Source organism: Sinocyclocheilus anshuiensis, unplaced genomic scaffold (assembly GCF_001515605.1).
Source record: "Sinocyclocheilus anshuiensis isolate Anshui unplaced genomic scaffold, SAMN03320099.WGS_v1.1 scaffold523, whole genome shotgun sequence".
Taxonomy (NCBI): domain Eukaryota; kingdom Metazoa; phylum Chordata; class Actinopteri; order Cypriniformes; family Cyprinidae; genus Sinocyclocheilus; species Sinocyclocheilus anshuiensis.
This window is the reverse complement of record NW_015552561.1, coordinates 52,913-67,493: the sequence shown is the minus strand read 5'-3', so window position 1 is coordinate 67,493 and position 14,581 is coordinate 52,913. Positions and strand designations below refer to the sequence as shown.

The 14,581-nt window shown below is 38.6% G+C and overlaps 1 protein-coding gene across 2 annotated transcripts in view; it reads left to right on the top strand.

The window, feature by feature from the left end:
• The window catches only part of LOC107664711 (disks large-associated protein 3-like), a 74,275-nt gene that overhangs the window by 35,287 nt on the left and 24,407 nt on the right, over positions 1 to 14,581 (top strand). For both annotated transcript variants that reach the window (XM_016455359.1, XM_016455360.1), the window contains exon 2: positions 10,159 to 11,270. In XM_016455359.1, the coding sequence (XP_016310845.1) occupies positions 10,230 to 11,270 (1,041 nt within the window). In that variant the 5' untranslated portion in view covers positions 10,159 to 10,229. The remainder of the gene's footprint in view (positions 1 to 10,158; positions 11,271 to 14,581) is intronic.

The window sequence follows — 14,581 nt, the reverse complement described above, 5'->3', positions numbered from 1 at the left end:
CCCTTAAAGGTTACATGGAAGAATATGAAATATACATTTTTGGTCTCACTTTATTTTAAGGTCCAATTCTCAACATTAACAAACCATTAACTACAACGTTTGCCTCAATAAACTTCTAATTTGCTGCTTATTAATAGTAAGGTGGTTGTTAAGTTTGGGTGTGATAGGGATGTAGAATATGGTCATGCAGAATATGTGCTTTATAAATACTAATAAACAGCCTATATGGTAATAATAGACATGCTAATAAGCAACTAGTTAATAGTGAGAATTGATCTCTATAGTTAAGTGTTACCACCTTTTTTAATATAGTGATAATTACAATATTGTGTTGATGGTCAGAGAAATTAAAGGATCGTTGACACAATGCTGTAGTATTACAGATAGGGCCTGCATTTACAACCTTCACAGAGAAAGTGGAGAAAAATTTTGTCAATTTGTCTTCTAAAAGAGAATTCAATACATCGATAACACTTTGGAAACCTGATGCACGTTTGCATGAGTAAAGGACTTGTCTCATCTGCATTTGTAAATGTGTTCTGGTAAGCTGGGTCTGGTGTACTGCTGATGCTTAGGTTAGTTCTTTATCTGTAGTCTGTCAGCTCAGTAATACAGTGGTCTGTCTCCCATCAGTTGAGCTGCAGTGATTCTCTTATCACAGAATGAACAGTGTGTGTGTTTCTGCTAATTCGATCACATTGAAACACCCTGTTGCTTCTGCTCTGTGTCTTTGTTTGCAATCATGGTCATGTACAAATGCATGATGGCTTTTTACTCGCTTTCTCATTTGTGCAGCCCACTAAAAGCTGTTTATCCACACATCTTTTGACTGTCACTCTTCACACTGGACATCAGGGTTTATTTATTTCAGCAGTTAAGCTGCAAACACTGTGGCCATATAAAAAATGGCTTGTTGTTTGTCATGTCAATAAAGCACACTAGATTGAAACTACAGTCTGTGAGGATGAGAAAGTGGCCATCATCAGCGTCATCTTAGTGTACTTCACACAGTGTGACAGATCTGAACTGCCAGATATTTGTTGTCCCACGCCTGAAGACAACAGATTGATATAAACAAGAATGATTACAAGGATCATCTGTCAGGCTGGTCATTAGCCAACCGAACCAGTTGTCGCAATTTATTTTTATTTGGATGACATAACCGAGCTGCAGCTCTGGTAATTTGGTATGGCTGCCATGAAAGCAAATTGCGGCGATTATTTTAATGCAATTATTCATTATTATACACTACTGGCATATCTGCACAACTAATGTTCATCTGTGTCTTTGTGTGTATGAGAGAATTAAAGATAAAAATGTGTAGCTTTGGAGCCATATATATTGGTGCTATATCTGATTTATTGGACAATATTAGAGTTTTAAATACATTAAAAAAAAATTAAATACTATATATACAGTTGGTACGGAAAGTATTCAGACCCCCTTAAATTTTTCACTCTTTGTTATATTGCAGCCATTTGCTAAAATCATTTAAGTTAATTTTTTTTCCTCATTAATGTACACACAGCACCCCATATTGACAGAAAAACACAGAATTGTTGACATTTTTGCAGATTTATTAAAAAAGAAAAACTGAAATATCACATGGTCCTAAGTATTCAGACCCTTTGCTGTGACACTCATATATTTAACTCAGGTGCTGTCCATTTCTTCTGATCATCCTTGAGATGGTTCTACACCTTCATTTGAGTCCAGCTGTGTTTGATTATACTGATTGGACTTGATTAGGAAAGCCACACACCTGTCTATATAAGACCTTACAGCTCACAGTGCATGTCAGAGCAAATGAGAAGCATGAGGTCAAAGGAACTGCCTGAAAAGCTCAGAGACAGAATTGTGGCAAGACACAGATCTGGCCAAGGTTACAAAAAAAAATCTGCTGCACTTAAGGTTCCTAAGAGCACAAGGTGCCTCCATAATCCTTAAATGGAAGACATTTGGGACGACCAGAACCCTTCCAATCGAGGGCACCCACTGTGTATATATATATATATATATATATATATATATATATATATATATATATATATATATGATTTAAATAAAATTATATTTAATTTATACTTAATATTGAATATAGTAGTACATGCTCATTACTTTTCTGTTATGTAACAGAACACTAATAATTTAATAACAGTTGAAGCTTGTATATAAACATCTATCATTGACTATTTATCTTTTCTTTTCTTTTTTCTCTAAAAGATAGATAGATAGATAGATAGACAGACCAAAACTTGCCTGCCATTTCAGCCTCCTCTACCGCCAACAGGAATACATCAGAAGACTCTGATCCAACACACAAGTTCAGTCTCACATTCAATGAGCGTCCATCTCATGCTGTCTTGGTAGTTTTCGACTAACTTAACGATTCAGCATGACTTCAAAGCCAGTCGGCTGCTTCCTGCACAGAAAGGACAATCTCCTTGAGCCTGACCAACAGGATGCAATCTAACTGGCAAAAACCAACGTGAAATCATTATGAAAATGATTTCTGTTGTGCATGAAATAACCTAGTTAATGGTGTAGCCTAGCAACGCAGAGCTTTGGGTGTGCTTGCAAACATGTGTGTGGAAGAACATGCGTCCTCTGGCTTTGATGGCATACATTTGAATAGCATAAGATGGTCCAATTCCATCCCCCACTGTCAGAGAGGTAACGTGGCTCAGCGTCCTCGTACGAGCACCGCTAAACTAGTGTTTGCTCAGTAAAGCAGTCAGTAAAAAGAGCAGAAAGCTGTTTAAATCCCTCTCAACCCTCTGTCCCACTCACAGCACTAATGGTGCATGGGCCCGTAACATGAATAATGAGCGTAACATCCATTAACACACAAGCACCTGGGCTTATTGTACTCTCTGGGCTGGATAACAGTGTGTGTGAGAGAGATAGAAATTAAAAGAATGACTGAGAGTATAAAAGAGACTGTGTGTGTATGAATATTCAACATATCTCTAGAACAGGCTAATAGATCAAAGAGAGTAAAATGGGCCGCTCACATGATTTTGGGCGCGTTCGAAAGTGTCGTCACATCACGTACGCACACTAACATGAATTTCTTTGCCATTTTGTGTCATATGCTTTGCAGCGATAGAGATTTATTTCTCATTGTAGCCTCACTATGTTCATAAATATCGGCAGAAACGTCTGATTTATCTGCTGTAAGTTTGGTATCAACCACACATCTCAAAGCTGATAAGTGTGATATCTATCTCTGGTATTACCAATGCATGTTCCTGTTCATCCCCTCCTTATCTTTTCACTGTATTCTCCCTCCATTTTCTCTAAGCCTAGTTTTTGACCTTCCATTTTGTCCTTCAATGTCCCTCTTCCCGTTTTTCTTCGGCAGCCTGGTCTTTTTTCTCTGCCTCCCCGGGTGAGGGAATGGAGGGGGTTGGGTATGCACTTGCTCACCCTTTCCCCTCTTTTCTTTATCTCTCTAAAAAGAAGGAATATGTTTGTAGGTGTGTTAGATATCATATTTTATAGAGTAGAGAACAGAATTAGTCATGTGAAATGGTGAGGTGTTAAGACTTCAGAGAAGCAGAAAAGTTCACTTTGCAATACTTTTTTTTTTTTTTTTTTTTCGCTTTCCTTCTCACTTTGATAGTCTGTCTGGAGAACGATTGATAAATTGCTCCATCCTCTTATATTGAGCTCCGGGCTGCCGATGACTTGAGGCACTGAAAGATGGAGAGGAGGAGGGGAGCTGCTAAAAAGATGGATCAGTTCTTTGAAATTAAAGAACAACTTTTTTCTTCTATTTTTAGATGTAAAATCTGCCAGAGGGTTTGATTAAACGGTTTACTTTGCCTGTACTGACGGAATATTCCAGGTTAAGTACAAGTTTAGCTCAATCGACTGTGTTTTTGGTGTAATCTTGATTACCACTAAAGTTAATTTTCACTTGCCCCACCTTTTCTTAAAAAATAAATAAATAAATAAAAACCTTGGTTACACTTGGAATACCATTCAAAATTTTGGGGTAGTAAGATTTTTAAATGTTTTTGAAAGAAGTCTCTTATGCTCACCAAGGCTGCACTTATTTGATTAAAAATACAGTAGAAACGGTAATATTATGAAATATTATTGCAATTTAAAATAACTTTTCTATTTTAATATATATTAAAATGTAATTTATTACGGTGATGGCTAAGCTGAATTTTTTGCAGTATTTACTCCTGTCTTCAGTATCACATGATCCTTCAGAAAATATTATAATATAGCCTACTGATTCGGTGCTCCAGAAATATTTCTTATTATTATCAGTGTTGAAAACAGTTGTGTTGCTTAATATTTTTGTGGAAACTGTGATGTCGTTTTTTCAGAATTCTTTGATTTGTGTTTATTTGAAACCTTTTGTAACATTTTAAAACTCTTTACTGTCAGGACTTTAATGTGTCCTTGCTGTATTAATTTATTTAATAAAGTGAAGTGAAGTGAAGTGAAGTGAAGTGAAGTGATGACCCCAAACTTGTGAACAGTTGTGAATAACAGAAGCAAATAGGGCCATAAACATTGCACACTGTTTCAATTGTATAGCCATAAGATGTGAACAATAGGTGGGGTTATCATTTTAGTCTCAAAATTCACTTTTAAGCTTTTCTGTGTGAAGTTACATCCAATTTTATACAGTCCTAAACCTAAAACCCTAACATGACTGTAAAATTATTGTGTAAAACTGCTTTACAGCTCAAATAATACACATTTATACTAATGTTTTATTCTTATACACATTTATACTTATATTAATAATACACATTAATACATTTAACATAAAAAAATAATGTACCTTAATTATAAGCCTCACAATCCTGCTAATAAAACCTCAATCTTTGCTTTTTTTTGTGGTTATTATACCACAAGCAAATTCTATATGGAGCTTAACTTGTATTGAACTTTCCTTTCTTGCATTCTGGTTGAAACAAGAAAGGTCAAGTCCTTCATCTTTTTGAGCCTTCATTTCGATCGTTCACAACCGTAGCCTCTTCCGGATGGCTCTCTTCATGGGAAGAACAGGATCTCAAAGCCTCTCCTTCTCAGGAGCAGCCAGCCTCACCTGTAGAGAGGGAGAAGAAAGAGTGGGAGATGCAGGAGACAGAGATACTGCCCTCAGGGTGTGAATTCTCATTTATCTGTTAGTGTCCATCTCTCCATGCTGGAGGTAAAGGATAGAGCGGGCTGGGGAAGGGATGAGGCAAGAGCTTATCTCTTTGAGAGACGGGGATTTAGAGAGAAATCATATCAAAACCCTTCACCTTTGAGGAGTATGTGCGTGTAATGGTCTGACTGAGTCCACACACAGTATACAAGAACTGGATTTTTGTGTGCATAGAATTGATGACTTCTGTCATTATCTACACAATACGCATTTTGATCCAATCCTGACTGTTTTCTTTACTGTAAAACGTGCAACAAATGCTACCTTACAGAGATATTTCTACCTGATATAACCTGTAGATTAAGTTGTGTTGGTGTAACCTAATGTATTTAGGCATTCATTGATGTTAAATAATATTTTCGAATAAGATCTTAAATACAATCTAATAATTTTGATGTTACCACATGCAACACATTTTTAGACAATACAAAAGGTAGAATAGCATGAACAATGTCACTCTTTTGAATTAAAAGAAAGTATAATGACAAAAAATGGCATTAATTAAAATAAAGAAGTTTGTTTTTTGTCATAAAGGAGCTCAACAGATGACAACTCAGATCCTTTGTCATTGTCACAGTCAGAACCTGAAAACCAACACACGCTAATTCCATTGAACCCTTGCAGAGACTACTGGAATGTCGGCCAGAATATACCCGTCATCCGCCTTCCCTCGTCATTCTCTTTCTATCTCTGTGGTACTTCTCTGCATTTTTCAATAGCTTGCTCTTGCTCTAAAAACCAGCTATATGTGACTAGAACTAGGTTATGAAAGCATGTTTCTCAATAAAATCTCATTCAAAATGTAAACGCTTGCAGTCCATATAAAGCCGTAACAGGAAAAGAGTATGCATGCATTTCTGAAGGACTGAGCCATGATATGCAGCCATGCATCTATTTATTTTTACCCAAGGGCTGGAATAACATTTCACTGCAACTAATCACTGATTGAATTGATGTCATATGAGAATTTCTCACATCCTTAACACGCAATGCACCATAATTTCATCAGACTGAAAAGATGTGTACCTGTGCATCCATAAATTCATTCATTCATCCAGCCGTGCTTGGGAAAAGCATGTTTCCATGTGGAAATAATTGCTTTGCATGGCACTAGGGTTTAAGTATGTTAGTGCACAGCTTATGCTGTTTAAAAAAATCTCCTGGGCAAATAATGACCATTGCAATGTTTCCCTCTCCTGTTCTCTCTCTCTCTGCTGTTTTATAGACCTAAAGTGAATCCAATTTTCTCCTATCAGCTCGGCAATGTTCTCACATCCATAATGACAACCTCCCAGTCCAATTACAGAAAATTAACGAAGCCTCATTGAACAATTCTAAATATTTAACGAGAGAGATCTCTACATGCTCGTAGGGCTGAATGGGGCCATCGCTGGGAGCAAATGTGCATAAGGTTATGTGAGAATAAGATAACATTCTGGAAAAGCCTGGGACGTATCTGCTCTTTTGTATTACCATGCTTGATTTAGCAAAAGTCATTGTCAGAAAAAAAGATACAATGGCTGGAGCTATTAGGAGGGCAGTGTATGCATTCTTAGCTAGCTGTGCGGAAGTCGTACATCACTAGCATTGTCTCTGTGCTGAATTCAGTTCGATTTAAATGACATGAACACTGACGGCAGAATTTGGAATCTCCACATGTATTTGTAATAAAGACCCATAGCAATGTGCTGCTGACTGATATTATTGTCATTATTTTCATCACTGTTGACCCATAAACTGTATTTTGGCTTTGAAAGAATTCTCTCTGGTTGCTTAATACTGAAGCCAGAAAACAAACTGTGTTTTTTTCTGGCCTGTCAGCCCTCAGTCTGTTAGTACACACACTGATGCTATTACAACTGACCACATGAGAAGGAATAGACTAACATTTGCCTACTGTAGGATACAAAACTAAATTAAAAAGATTTTGTATTGTCAGTTACACCTGCATTCAAATAAGTTTTAGCCTTTAGCCTCAAATGGCCATATGTCAAATGACTATACCTGATGCATACTGTGCACAAAAATGTGGCCGAAATCATAATTGCAGACTTTGAAAGATATCCAGGGTGTTGTTAGAGGCACTTGCAAGTGAGTAAATTAAATATCTAAGGTAATCAGAATTTAAAAACAGAGGAAACATGAATGCACAATTAAATATCCAGTATTGACTGATATTATACATTTTCATTTAAATTTATGCATTTGGCAGACGCTTTTATTCAAAAAGGCTCGCATTTTATCAGTTCTTGCTTTTCCTGGGAATCAAACTCATAACACTGCCATTGCTAGTGCCATGCTCTACTGTTTAGAAAGGCTCTTGTATCTTGTATTTTTAAGAAAAAGGTGTTGGTATTAGTGTGTTAGTTTGTGTTTATATGTGAATGGAGGTTTTTTTTATTGCTCCATATGGCTGGCCTTCGCTTGTTGTATATTTGAAAGGCGGTAACATAAGGCTGTGAGTCTAAAGAGTGAGACAGGGATAGAGAGACGCATACTCTCATGGAGAGAGAGAGATTGTCTGGAGAGACTCTGAGCTGGTGAGGAGAGGGAGAATGGAAATGATGGGATGAGTTTCATGCCCTCTTTTGTTTTCATCTCCATTTTCATCTTGGGTTCAGGGAGGAGATGGTGTGATGATGCCACGGGAGGCAAACGGGTCAGCTGGCACCTGAAGTGGTGTTGAGTGACATTGATTGTCAGAAGACTCTACTAAATTACGGGAAACACCAGACTCTATGTTATTCATGCTGAGAGATGTGACAGCACCATGCAATTTGATGTACATTGTGAACGTTTGTTCTTTCAGTTTTTCACACACACACACACACACACACACACACACACACGCACACGCACACACAGGTTTCCATGTTTTATGGGAACCTTACATAATGGTTTTTCTACTGTACAAACTGTATTTTCTATGCTCTTACCCTAACCCTAACCATACACCTAAACCCCTCATACAAAACATTTTTAGATTTTCAAAAAAAAAAATAATTCTGTATGATTTATAAGCTTGTTTCCTCATAAGGGACTGAAAAAAGGTCAAAACAGAAGGTCAACATTTACTCTCCTTGTGGGGACATTTGGTCACCATAACAAAGGGAATACAAGTACACACACACATACATGCACTTTAGAGATCAACAAGACTATCAACAACATGTGATAGATTCATAACATTTTACATCATTTAACTTTCCTTATTTATTTTTATCATTATTAATATTATTTTATAATTTTCTTGATATGTTGGATGGGAAGCCAGCAGTACTTGAACAATCCACTTGTCAAAAATAAATAAATCAAGGCTTATAATATTTCAAATTTTTAAATTGAGTTTCTATGTCTAATTTATTTCTAATTAGTTTTCATTTGTTTATCACTCATTAGTTAAAAAAAAACATTATTCATTAGCTTATAAAAGGTTCTCAGAGATTCATTAGTTTCTATTTCAAATTCAAAGTTATTGCAGCATCTGGTATTACATAATGTTTAATTAAAAAAAAAAATCAGCACAAGATGATTGGCATTTTGTCAATATTGGCATTTTGATTTTTAATGCAGGTGGGTTGTAAAGGTTTAAAGTTTTATATTATATGCACAATGCATCAGAAAGCAAAACCAGAATTAAAATGTTGCCCTTAAAGCCGTTATTTTAGTTTTGGTGTTATTCCCAGTTATGTTAGTTTTTGTTTTAATTTCAGTTAACAAAAATCGTTTCAAGTTTAACTTGTCTCTTTTAGATAATGAAGGTGCTTCAGACATCACAACAAGCATTTTAGTTATGGTATTTAATGAAAACAAGCTTTAGTGTTCAATGAAGCCCAAAATAAATGAGTCTAAACTGTGTGAAAATACAATATCACAATCACAGACATTTCTCAAAGGACCTTATGCGTTGACCAAAAATCAGCAGATGATTTTCTCTGTAACTTTTGCAAAAGGTGTGTGAGAAAAACAAAGATGTTTATTTTGGATGGGATAGAAATCACAAAGTTCATTCATTTCCATGAAGCACAAATTTTAAGTGACTTACTCAGGGAAAATAATGACCCCTCACACCGGTGTACAGTATTCGATATGTAGCAAGAAGTGTAAGCACTGCTCTGCTTTTTTGAGCTCAGAGATCATGACACAAAGGATCAAGCTAGCTGTGCAAATTTAGCTCATTAAAAGTAACAGGCTAATCTCCATCTAATGATCACCGCAACATCTGTCAGCAATAGCTCGCATTTGGAAATGCCACCTGCTTCAAAGACCAGGCCCATATGAACGGCAACCACCTGACAAGCACAAGCCTTTTTCCGTTTCGCTGTTTCCTTTCAGGCTTTTTGCCCATTTTATCATTGAGATCATAAAATGGGCACAGATTGTGTTGTGAAACAATAAGCAGATTTATCAGTTATGAATATGAACTAGATTAAAGGTTGAATTAGCAGAGAAGCAGCCCTGCTCTGCCAATTGAACAGATTTTGAGAGATAGTGACACAATGATTCTCTCCAACAAAGAACCTAGAGTGAATCAAATAAAAATAGCAAGTCATTTTTGCACAGCATTTGCTCACCCTCACTCTTGTGTGTTCAGGGTCAATGGCAGCGCTGCTACGCCAGACGGATTGGAGTGTGCTTGTTCTGCATTGTCAGCTGGCTGGTTGTGGTTGTTATTAGAATACAGAACAGCACATCCCCGAAAAGAAAAATTATATAATTTGCTGAAAAATTAACCATTTATTGGTGGGCTGTTCTCAAAAAGTGTTGATACGACTTTGACGTTTTTAATTTAGTTCAGTTGTCTTCCATAAAAGCTTGTATCAAATAAATAACAGTGCCTTTCTTTACTTCATCCTTTTTATATCTGAAAAGTCAAGGATCATGTTAGTTTACTGTGTTTTGAGAATAATGCTGATATTTATTGTACTGTACACAAACATGTGCTTAACTGTCTCATTTCCTTTCTGTCCCTCTCTCCATAGTTGACTCCGGCGCAGCCCTGTCGCGCCCACAGCGCCCCCTCTCGGCCCGGACGGCCCACCATGCCCCGGCCATGAAGGGCTACCAGGTGAGTCGCAGTTTGTCACAACACTCCTCTGGGCCTTGCTACTGCATGCCTGAGGACTGCGACACTGCACGGGACTATATGCACCACCCTGACCACTACCAGGGGCACAATGACCACCCCTACTACCCGCCTGGTGGGCCCCCTGAACCATTGGCCATGGTCCCATCTGGTGGAGGCACTTTCCCTCGGTCACACCCCAGTCAGCCACAGTCCTATGACTCCACCTGTGAAGAGTGTTTATCCTCTGCAGGGCATGGGCATGGTCATGGGGCAAAGATGCACCGTATCCCACCAAACCTTCTGGATCAGTTCGAGAAACAGTTGCCCTTCCATCCAGATGGCTTCCACACCCTGCAGTACCAACGCACAGCCAGTGGGGAACAACGCAGTGAGAGTCCGAGTCGCATAAGGCATCTGGTGAACTCTGTCCAGCGTCTCTTCGCCAAGTCACATTCACTGGAGGCACCCTCTAAACGAGAGTTTAATGGCACCCGTGGGGGAGAGTACCGGGACAGAGATAGAGGGCACCGCAGTGGTGGCGAGGAAAGCGGTGGACATCATTATTCAGGAACGCACCAGTCTCGTTCAGCCCGTCGGAACAAAAGCCGAGAACGAAGCAAGAGTGGAGACTCCCACCACGAGTCTCGAAGCTCCCGCCACCGGAGCAAAACAGCTGGATGGTGGAGTTCCGATGACAACCTGGACAGTGACAGCAGCTTTCTGGTGGGTGCAGGTAGAGGGGGACGTGGATATCCCACCGGACACGAGACCCTGGATGCTGCCATCCAGGAGCTTACCTTGAGGAAATCTAAGGGGCCACCTCCAGGAGAGTGCCTGGCTTGCACCAACATAGCCAAGGCAGGAGACAGCGGACACTCTCTGAAAAGGAGCACGTGGTCGGCCATGACAGTCAGTCAGGCTAGAGAGATCTATCCATCTTCCCGTGGAGGAGGTGGAGGTGGATATGAGAAGGCATTGGTTCCTCTAGATCCCAAAATGAAGGAACGATCACTCCACTATCTGCAGGCAAGTTCTATCTATCTATCTATCTATCCATCCATCCATCCATCCATCCATCCATCCATCCATCCGTCCGTCCATCCGTCCATCCGTCCAAAAAGGCATTGTCAATTAATTCTGAATGGCATACAACCCCCAGTATGTAAGTGAGACAAACTTTTACATGTGAGCCCATTTTCAAGTCAGTGCAGTGACCCCAAATTGGCTCCCACTGAGATTTCAATATTTATGTGGTGTCTCTGTTCTCAAATACAATCAGTCTGCTGTCCTTATTGACTTGCAGATTCATTTCATTGTCAAAAGAATTAATCTGTCTGCAGAGATGGGGATCAGCACTAAATGACAATTTCTGAGTGAAAGAAAAAAATAACTTGATGATTATGTTTGTTATCAGCTGCTAGCTGTGAAGAATTGAGGCTGATGCTATTTCCAGCCTCTGTTAGCTCGGTGTGAAAGGGTGAAAAACATCATTGGAGGATACAGGAAAACAACACATTAACCCTTGGCCTTCACAAACCACACTGTGAACACTCACAAACGCTGCTATTGATATCACCAGCAAGCTGTGTGCTCCATTTCTCCTACTCATCTGCTCAATTGCACACACAACTCTGACATCCTGCTTTGTGATATCAAGTATACAAGAATACAGGATGCTTCTTAGCATCATAATTCAGCATTATTAGTGTCATGTGTGACTGCCTGGCAGTGGTTCTCAAACTTTTTTGGTCGCGCCCCCCATTAAACCTATAAATAAAATCGCCCCACACTTTGAGAACCACTGCTATATGGTTTAAAGGGGTCCTATTATGCTTTTTCGCTTTTTCAACTTTAGTTAGTCTGTAATGTTACTGTTTGAGCATAAAAACGATCTGCAAAGTTACAAAGCTCAAAGTCCACTTCAAAAGGAGATATTTTATTTAACAGAAATCACTTTTCAAAAACGACAACGAACGACTCCGTATATTTTCCGGGATTTGTGAAATCACAAATATCAATGAATGGGACGAGACCTGGTTGAGCTGCACTAGAGAAGGCAACGAGTGTTATCACTATGTCGGAGACACGCTAGCTTTCCCAAGGCAGATGAACTTAGAGTGGTTACAATCATCCGGGTTTAAATTGCGCTCAAATTGATTTGATTTTGACGCAATATTTACACTGAAGCTCGCAGGCGGCTATGGTAAGGGGTATGACATTTCCCGACCAGGCGCCGAGTGGTGCCAATCACAATACACACTGGCCCAGCTAACCAATCACAGCACATTTCGTATTTCAGAAGGCGGGCCTTCATTTGATACAGGAACTATTCGAGCCATTCATGCCAGACTGGGGAGAGAGGTGTTGTAATAATGTAAAATATGTGAAAAATAATATGTTTTTCGAACAACCTAGTATGAGAGCCTGTTCTAGTACACCCCCAAAACAAAATTGAGACTTTGTAAAAGAGCATAATAGGACCCCTTTAAAGGGGTCATGAACTGAGAAATCAAAATTCCCTTGATCTTTTGACATATAAGAGGTAATTTTACTATAAAAACATCCTGTAAGTTTTCAGAACTCAAAACTTTCTCGTTAGTCTAAAAACAGCTTATATTGAAGCCAATCTTCCAAAACGACAGGTTGTGGAATGTGCCACTTTATGATGTAATAGTGTGGCTAAACACCGCCTCCACAGAAGAAGATCAACACCTGCTTCTACGGCACTGCCTGTTTAGCCCCGCCCACAGATTCATGCATGTAGTGTAAATAACGAGAGAGGCAAATGCAGTTCTACGCAGAAACCAAATGACAAAGATGGCTCTGAAGACAACAGGATGCTGTACAATGCAAAGTTGTGGAAAACAGTCTTTGCATCGCCTTCCTTCTGATCCCAGCATTACGAAAGAGTGGATGAACTTTATTTTTAATGATGTTCCAGACCGCGTCAGTAAGAACTTGGTCCTTTGTTCACTTCATTTTACCACAGATTCGTTTACAAACAAAGCACAGTTCGAAACAGGATTTTCATAAAGATTGAAATTAAAAGACGATGCTGTGTCGGCTATATCGGATACGATGTTAATGTCGCAACCCAAGTGTGAGTAACTGTTTTTATTACATGTTCACTATTGCTTTGTCTGTTATTATAGATTGTTTGATATAATAATATAGATATTGATAAGATTTTGACTTTTTGTTAAACCTATGAATGAATGAATGAATGAGTACCACAATACTTTTTGAAAGAGGATGTTTAGTTTTGAAATGATTTCCAATATGTCTCCAGCAATATATGCTGTTAAAAACACAACTTCAGAAAACACACGAACAATGACACACACTGACATCTGTAAGTGCTGTCCTAAGATGTACTGTATGTCCTTCTGTTTCCTTGATGAATGAGGAGCACATAGTGTACTTGGACTCAGTTATTGTTTTCCTTTCTGTCTTTCTCTTGCTTCTCACACATATACCGTTAGGCTGTTAGACTCACCCACTGTGAACACATCTAGACATGCTACCACAAATACTTATTTGTGGACACGCAAACGGGGGAGGAAACTAAATCTGACATGACATCAGGTTAAATGAGGATAATTGTTCTCCTATGCACTCTATCACACCTCCCATCGAGTGTCAGCATATGGTTATGTTTCTAAGGTAACATGATGGAGCTCTAAGAGCAATGTCTCCAAGATGCTTCAAGAGACCTTTCTGCAAAGCTACAGTACTGTTAAAAGTTTTAGGCACTTGTGTAAAAATGCTGTATAATGAGGATGCTGTCAAAAATAATGTCAGTAATAGATTTTTATTTATCAATTAACTTCTATTAACTAAATTAAATCAACATTTGGTGTGACCATCCTTTGCGTAGCAGTTTTCTCCCTAGGTGCACGTAGTTTCTTAGGTAGCTTTGCAGGTAGGTCTCTTGAAGCATCTTGGAGACATTGCCACAGTTCTTCTGGATTTAGTCTGTCTCAGTTTGTTCTGTTTCTTCATGTAATCTCAGACAGACTGGATGATGATGAGATCAGATCTCTGTGTGGAGCACTGGCTGTTGTCAGAGATTGTTGCGCAAACAAAAATCTCACTGGATTATCACAATTAATGGCTAAATTGATGTTTGGAAATGTAATCTGATATTTCCTACTGACACACTACAGCATAAGATAGAAATAACTGACTTAAAACCATTTTTAGCTGGTGAAAATACTAGTGTTCTAATAATTTTGGCCACCACTGTATATAAAGGTAAAAAAGAACGGCTTTGACATTTTTCTAATTACTCCTTTTGTGTTCCGCAGATGTTTTTTTTTTTTTTTTTTCTAAAGAAA